Source organism: Ipomoea triloba, chromosome 13 (assembly GCF_003576645.1).
Source record: "Ipomoea triloba cultivar NCNSP0323 chromosome 13, ASM357664v1".
NCBI classification, from domain to species: Eukaryota; Viridiplantae; Streptophyta; class Magnoliopsida; order Solanales; family Convolvulaceae; genus Ipomoea; species Ipomoea triloba.
Genome location: NC_044928.1, coordinates 28922346 through 28930981, shown reverse-complemented (window position 1 = coordinate 28930981; position 8636 = coordinate 28922346). Strand labels below are relative to the sequence as shown.

Sequence of the window (8636 nt, the reverse complement as noted above, 5' to 3'; positions counted from 1 at the left end):
GTATATGAAAAGATACTGAATAACAGTTTCACATTTGTGTTTGATATTATCGAATGAAACTGTAGTTATATCAAAATGTAACTGTAGTTGTGTTGAAATGTAACTGCAGTGTATATGAACAGATACTGAATAACAGTTTCACATTTGTGTTTTTATATTATCGAATGAAACTGTAGTTATATCAAAATGTAACTGCAGTTGTGTTGAAATGTAACTGCAGTTGTGTTGAAATGTAACTGAAGTATATATGAAAAGAAAGTGAGTGGCGCGAATTCATCCGTCTGTTTTCATTAATCAAAACGACGTCGTTTTTGGACCACGGTCCACGATATAATTTGCGAACTTTCTGGCCCGTATCACTGTATAAATCTTGGGCTGGGCTTCAACAAACGACAACAAGACTGAAAATTATAATTATATATCTTCTTTTTTTTTTTCTTGAAAAAATAATTATATATCTAATAATCAGAATAAATTAAATCAAACAAATTTATAATTAAACACTTAATAATTGGAATAAATAAATCTCACCATGAAAAGATTCAAATTAATGTGTTCATTTGGTAAAGAATGAAAACCTTAATACTGCACCAAAAATGCAGGACAGGTTAAGAAATTTTTATTTAAACCCTCTTGGTTGGTGCTGGCTTGACACATTAAATTATACTTTGGAAATAGTCAGGAAATTTTTATTTAAACCCTCTTGGTTGGTGCTGGCTTGACACATTAAATTATACTTTGGAAATAGTCAGGAGTAGAACTAAGGATGACCACATATCAGTTCGAATTAGAACCGAACATCGGAGAGCATAATTCTCATATCTTAAAGTTATGAGTTTTTTTGCATAATTCTCATATCTCAAAGTTACGAATTCTCAAATCTTAAAGTTAGTTTTTTTGCATAATTCTCATATCTCAAAGTTACGAGTTTAAGCTGACTAGTGATCACCCACACAGTAAAATTTCCCATTCGGATTCTACATTCCAAGGATCGGATGCTGAATTCTGGTACCGAATCCAAATACCAGAACAGAATAATTGCAATCAAAGTAAGCTTAAAAGACCAAAATGTTTGAAGAACACATAATATAATCTTAGGATTTATGATGATTACAGTTCTGATGAACCAGAGAAGAAATATGAAATGATATCACCTCAAATTAAGCAAAACAAGCTGAATACAACAAAGTTTGAATAGACCAAGAACATATTAAGTGAAAGACATACGGCGAGATCTAATAATATCCTAGTTTTGCCAAATCAGAAGATGGACGTTAATTTAATCTTTCTTGGCTATGAGCTCCTCAATCAAATCTGCAGCATCTTGAACTGTTGCAATGGACTGAGCACTGTCTTCTTCCACAGTGATTCCGAACTCTTCCTCAAGTCCCATAACAATTTCAACCTGAAAATGAAATGAGCGCCATTATCAGAAAACTAAAGGCAATCGCAAGCAGGGCGGAAGCAACTAGGAAAATCATCTGTGCAAAAAGAATTTTCAGAAGGAAACTTGTAAACTGCAAACTATACTCTGTACAATTTCTATCCACGTTCTTCATCATCAAGTGCCAATTTGTGCACATAGAACATAAAAATGGAATAAAAAACATAGCTGCACTAGAGTAATGGTGACATACTGTGTCAAGAGAATCAGCACCAAGATGTGCAAACTTTGAGTGTCCAGCAACCTCAGTACCCTCGGGGAGAGCCAATTGCTTCTTCACAATGTCACAGACTTTGGTGACAGTCTCAGGTTTAGCCTAGCAAATAATAAAGGCAAAAAGAACAAATGTTTAATCACACTAGGACCACAATGCAGGATCATAAAGATCTTGAGTATGTTGTTTTCAGCAAGCAGACTTGTGGGGGAAAACTACAAAGTATTTGTTAGCAGCAAAAGCAAGAGATCATAAGAGAAAAATAAACATCCTCCACAAAGGGAACAAGAAACAAATCACTCTGTAATCCTAAAATCATTGACAAAACAAACACTAACAATAATACATTGCCTTGTCTCCTATAATCACTCCTTTAAAGACATCATCAAATAGGCTAATAATTCTACTATTGCTAGAAAATTCAATAAGGCATTATTAATTTAATAACACTATAAACCAAGTGAAACCAGTATCTCAGGTGAACAAACACATACGACTAAAAAGCACAAGCAAATAGCTAAAAGACATATGCTAGGCAAACAGTTCTACACAGGACCAACAAAACAGGAAATGAATCCAAAGAAACCGGGCATACCGCAGCGGTAACAACAAGTCGACGAGTAGTTGGCTGCACTCGGAGAGACGGGAAGCTGTTTCCATTGAAGGAAACAGAGAAAGCCTTAACATTAGCTGCCCTGCTAATCCCCTGCACAAAGCAAGCACATATTCAGCAATCATTACAACTCAAAAAATAATTCCGCTAAACAAATCACAACACATTACGAACATCCAAACAAGCAAATCACAACACAATCGAATATCAAATCAAATCAAACAAACTACAATTAAAAAAAACACTGAATCGCCGCAGCACGTGCTCGGTCGGAGCTCATACACATCAGATCATATAGCAAACAGAAAAGTGCAAATCAATCACGTCATATCAGCTCCGTGGAAACGAACGGAAACAAGTGAGAATAGTCAAACCTGGCTTTGCTTGACGGAAACGGAGAGAGAAACAGATGATCCAGTTACGGACGCCATTGCCGGATCGATGGAGGACGGATCTGAGAACTGCGGAGAGAACGAGAGGGTGGCGGAGAGCACGAAGAGTGTGCTTGTTGCGCAGTGAGAGAGAAAGAGTTAGCGAGGGTTGAGAGTAGTGAATTTGCCGAAATGGAACCCCAGCGGCGTTTTATAGAGTTTTTTTTTTTTTTTTGGTATTTTTCCATTTCGTTTTGTACGTGTGAGAGTTTGTTGATCGTTGGGGCTGACTCGGCGGGCCTCGATACAATCGAAGTTTTTTTGAGTGTTTGGTTGCCAGCTTCAAGAATAAGACGAACTTGACGGGGGATTGCGGGCAAGGCAAAATTACATGTACGCAAAATGCCATAGTCAAATTCGTATACACTAATTAGTTTGGTTGAGATGAATGATCGTGCACTCTTGTCTCTTAAAATGTAAAGCATTTGAACTCTCTCTTGTATGAAAAAATTAATTTGACCATTATTTTGTCTCTTAATTGGGCCAGCTCGGTGCAACACAGAGATTAGTCTGAGTGTAGTATGAGGGCTTAAAGATGCCTCCTGCAATTATGACATGCTTAGGACACTTCGTGGCCTGGCCAAAATAAAATTGTATAGATAATTTTATTTGCTTAATTCGTAATGTGTTTTGTTAACTCGCAAATAATTGATAAATATAGATGTTTTAATACTATTTGATCTCTTCTTTCTTTAATTTTCTATTTATATATTGGAAAAAAATTTAAATTATGTTATTTTTGGTATATTTTCGCCCTTAAAAAGAAATTGTGAGCGTAAGACTATTTCTTTTCACTTTTTTTTTCTCTCACTCTCGTTTTGAGATAAAGGATTCCGTGTCTTTGAGTCTTGTTATTTGGGAGGTTTTTGTACTCATGGTATTAGAGCATCCCTACCAACAGTTTTTACAAGGTTTTTGTCAGTAAAAAAAAGTTGGGGAAGAATAACAACGTTGATGTGGATATGAAATTAATTAAATTATGGAGCAAAATTTCTCCTGCAACAGGATTTTGCCGGAGTTGCGAGAGAAGACTAAAAAAAAAAATGCCAAGCGCGTTTGGGCACACTTGATTTCTAAATGCAACTTTTATGTTTTCTTTTTTGTTAGAATTCATTTTTTCTCTTTTCTTTTTCTACTTTTCATCTTTCCTCACATTTTCTCTTTCATAATCACACTTACAAAAACTTCTCAAAAATCAAAAAAAAAATCTACTATATTACGGATGCTCTTATGGTAGAGGTGTTGGCGTGTTGCGTGTCAATGATGGGAAGAGACAAGTTTTGATGGTGGGAAGTTTGAAGGATGTGAAAAGAGTTTGTGAATGGAGAATGGTGATGGTAGTTTCAAGCATGGTGACAAGCTTAGAGCTTAAGGGTGTGTCTGGAAAGTAGAAAAAATGATTTCTAGAAAATGAGTCATTTTCCAAGAAAATATTTTCCTTTTTTGTGTTTGGTTGCAGAGTAAAAAACTGTCTTTGTATGTTTGATTCATTTTTCAGAAAATAAGCAGGAAAATGAACATAATCGTATAATTGAATAATTTAATTAATTTCTCTATGTATTTTAATTGAATACATAAAAATAGTTACACTTCTCTATGTCTCTAAAAAAAAAAAAGGTACACTGATTTGTGAAACCAGTGGCCGACTGGTTTTGGAAACCAGTCGCAGTCGCAGCGCCTGACTGGTTTCAAAACCAGTCGATCAGACTGGTGACCGATTTTGTCTGCTTAAAGAAGAAGATAAGAAGCTAAAGATGGCAATAAGATGAGATGAAGATGAAGAAGCTGGAGCGGTCGGATGCGGAAGGAAACAGAAAGAAGCTGAGTTGTAAGCAAAGCAAATTTCCGGAAAATGACTTCCCCAAAAGTCATTTTTTCCATTAACCAACAAGCTAATGTCCATTGACTTTATTTTCTTCTTCCTTCCCAAACACCATAAACCCGGAAAAATCCAGAAATCATTTTTCGGGTTTTCAAACACACCTTAATATTAGAAGTAAATGTTTTTTTTTTTTAAATGAGGGATGTGAGTGGAACTATGGCAGTAGGATTGCAGTAGCAGGAGTTGGCGGTCGCAGAAGCTAGCGGTGGTGGCGATGACAGACATCAGGATTGGCGAAGGCAGCGTCGTTGGTGGCTAAGAGAGGCGATGTAGTCCGTGGTGACGACAGATAGGAGGGGTGCGTGAAAACTAGGTTTTTGCGATTCAAATTTTATATCCAGTGCAGACTAAGTTATATTAATTTTATATTAATAAACTTTCCGTACACTTTCTGGTTCATTTATTTACGATTATGTCACCGTATTTTTTTTAATAATACACTACCATTGTTTGAAGAATAGTAGTAAAGTTATTTCTTTGCTCATTTTTGTACTAGTGAATGGTGATGACTATGATTAGCTAATTTAAAATAATGTTATAATCTATGTTAAGTTTTTAGAGAGTTAGAATTATGTTTGTGTCTTAGGTTGTTCATTTATTTAGGCTAATTATGTATATTGGTTATTGAATTGAGCTCTAACCTTTGTCATATATACATTGTTTAGATTTTGAACTTTATTGTACCATTTTTTGAATTTTGAAATCATTAGTTGAGTAATAATATTTTTTTTGTTTTAACCAAAAAGTTATACAATTGAATGTTCATATAAACTTGTGCCAAGTTTTTTACTTCTTTTGATTGAGGAAAGCATCACATAAAAAATTATTATACAAATTGCAACTACATAGCATCTAAACTATGAATACCAAAGTGAGATGAAGCTCGTAGGCTAAACTTGGGCACCTATCGGCTACCGGAGGTTAGGTTATGATCAACAAAATTTGACCCGCAAACTTTGTGAATTTGATCAATTAGCACGCAATAAAATTTTCTTAATTTTCCTAGAATTATACAAGCCTTTACACAATTTTTAATTTTTTATTTAAAAAAATGAACTAAAACTATTTAATCAATTGTCCCAAAGACTCAAACTATTAAACTTTTACCCAATAGCAAAAACTTGTGTGAATCCGTCGGTCGAATATTTAATTAATGATGCCAAAGATTTGACCCATTAACCAAAAGATTTGACCCATTAATCATAATTTTGACCTGTTTCACATATTGAGATCCGTAAAACTGTCTCACACAAATGTTATCCTTACCCAATTTACTGTAGCAACTTTTAGATTTAGAATGTTAATTAATTACAGTATTATCATGACAATGATTAGTAGGAAAATGTTGTTGTGCATTTATAGACTATAGTTGTATTAATAAATTTTGTGGAAAGTTAGTTCCATCCACTGCCCTGCCTAACGCCGTCCGATATAGTCATTGCCTGCCTAGTGCCTACATGCTACATCCATTGACTTTTTTTTTTTTTTTTAGTTTTTAATATATTTTCTTCATCTGTAATCAATATTTGAATTTTTAAAAATAAACTGTCATCTATAAATTCATGACAAAAAATAAAATTAACTCTAAAAAAATATTAATAATTAATGAGATTTCTTTGCAATTAGAGCTAAAAGTAATTATAATGAAGTAGGAAAATATTCAATTGGAAGTTGGATTACCTAAAAAAGTCAAATTGCACGCTCTTTCCCCCTTTTACGTAATCACACTATTGCAGATCCAGCCTAAAGTAGTAGTGTTTGGTCGCCTTTTTATTTTTCGACCGTTTTGGGTTTAAATATATGTTCTTTTTTTCGTTTTCTTTAAATCCCTTTAATACGTTAGGTTTCTCAATTTGCGCTACACTAATTCTAAATCCTTATAACCCTTACTTAAGGGCGTTAGTAGAAGTAAATCACGAGTCACTCAATTATACATCAATTGTTACCACTTGTATACTATGCGCACAAGGAGTCTTCATCACCTAAGGGAAACGTTTGAAACGATAACACTTAGGACAATAACGACACAAATGAATTAATTTGATTGTTTTAATTATATTAATTGTAATTTATTCTCTTTCAAGTACATCTATAGTATAAAATGTTGTACCTAACACTCTATTAAGAGAGCGATTAGTAGCCATGAAAATTCAATCTTTCTTGGAATTATAAATTTTAAAAGTGGAACAATTATTTCTAAGTTTGTTGCAGTCTTTCTTAAGAAAATTCAGGTAAATGAAAAATATAACTTCATCATATAAATGAAAGTAAATTCTACATGAAAAAGATATGATTCATTTTTACGAATGATAAATAATCTACTAAACTTCTTAATTATGTATTTATTATTTTTAGCTCCATGTTAAAAAGTATCATTTTAGTGTAACAAATTGAGTCACACTTGTGTGAGACCGTCTCACGGATCCTTATTCGTGAGACGGGTCAGGTCGGGTTAAAGCACCATGCAAATGTCATACTTATATGTGCAAATCTCACACTTATATGCTCAAATATAACACTAATCAAAAATACAATTTTTGTTACTTATAAGAGAAAAAGTAATACATTTTTCATAATAAGTAATGTTGACAAGTACCCCTCACTTATAAGGGCAAATATAATACTTTTGAGGAAAAATGTAATACTTTTAAATCGAAATGTAAAAGTATTGTATTTTCCCTTAAAAGTATTACATCTAGCCTAAAAAGTAACAAAAATTTTATTCCTTATTAGTATTACATTTAAACATATAAGTATGACATTTGTACATATAAGTGTTACATTTGCATCTTGACCCGGCCCGTCTCATGGTGAGACGGTCTCATACAAGTTTTTGCCTAACAAATTTATCTCTCTCGCTATTACAAATAATAACAAAATGATACAATATGGTAATTGACCCTTTCCCCTTCTTTTTAATTGACAGCTAAATGAAATGATTTGATGTGGGGTTAACCGTCCATTTTGATTATTGTGCAATTACTATTCCTTTTCCGTCGGAAAGTTCCACTCATGAATATATATATATTTTTTGGTGTTTCAATAAAATAAAATAAAGCCTAAATCAAAGCTAAATCATATTGTTTTACTTATAAGTTATAACTACTTAAACATGGCATACACGATGTTTTTATTTGGCACAAAATTATTACACGGAAGTATATAATTTACTCAATGCATATCATCAGGTAAGTAAACTTTATTGTCATTTAAATTGATGTATACATTAGACCCGACCTAACATGCAGAAGTCATGCTCTTCGATCTCGGGGATTGACTAATATAGACTCACCTAAGATGGGGAGGTCAGGTCAGCACTCAGCAGAGCGAGCTGTAACTGCCTGCTTTGTGCCCTAATCATGTGGGGCATTGATCAAACACACCTTGTATAAAAATATGTTCATTTATTTTGTTTAGATATGATTTTATCATATTAAAATACTAATTTTGTAATCTTTGAGCAATTAACACAAAATTTGTGATTTCCTTGTCTTTCTCAAATACTCTACTTTACATTTATATTTTTGGATCTTAAAATTTAATCAGATTAATTAGTTCAGGTCATCCCATATTAATTTTCACCATAAAATTAAAAAAAAAAAAAAAAAAAAGCACAATGGATTTTTGGAAGGAACTATTAAGCCTTGGGCTTTTGTACAGTTGTGCGATGGGGGGCTCTGGAAAAGGGAAACGCTTACTACATTGCACGTGACGGAGTGCTAAGCCATGAGGCTGCATGATTTGCCGGTGTGGGCCTACCATCCATTTTCCTTCATACGTAACTCTCAACAAATTCATAAATGCAACCAATATTAGAAAGTAGAACTCTTCTTAAAGTTTGTCATATAATAAGTGTCATATTATTAAATCTTTATTAATTTGTTATTTGTCGGTATCGATCACAATTACTTAATGTTGAGGTTATAGCATACAAGTTGATTAGAATTTAAGTTGACAATAATGGGATGCTTAGTTAAAATAACTCGATCAATTAAAAATATTATAAAATAGTTATGTTCAGGACACATGTTAGACCAGTAATTGCACAACAC

General features: G+C 33.3%; 1 protein-coding gene across 1 annotated transcript; it reads right to left on the bottom strand.

The window, feature by feature from the left end:
- Window positions 1–1069: 1069 nt before the first annotated feature.
- LOC116001561 (acyl carrier protein 1, chloroplastic-like) lies at window positions 1070–2833 on the bottom strand. The gene is made up of 4 exons (XM_031241442.1): window positions 2646–2833; window positions 2254–2364; window positions 1638–1760; window positions 1070–1405 (listed from the first exon to the last, which is right to left on the bottom strand). The coding sequence occupies exons 1-4, from the start codon at window positions 2700–2702 to the stop codon at window positions 1280–1282; spliced, it is 417 nt and encodes a 138-aa protein (XP_031097302.1). The 5' UTR covers window positions 2703–2833; the 3' UTR covers window positions 1070–1279.
- Between the last annotated feature and the right edge of the window lie 5803 nt (window positions 2834–8636).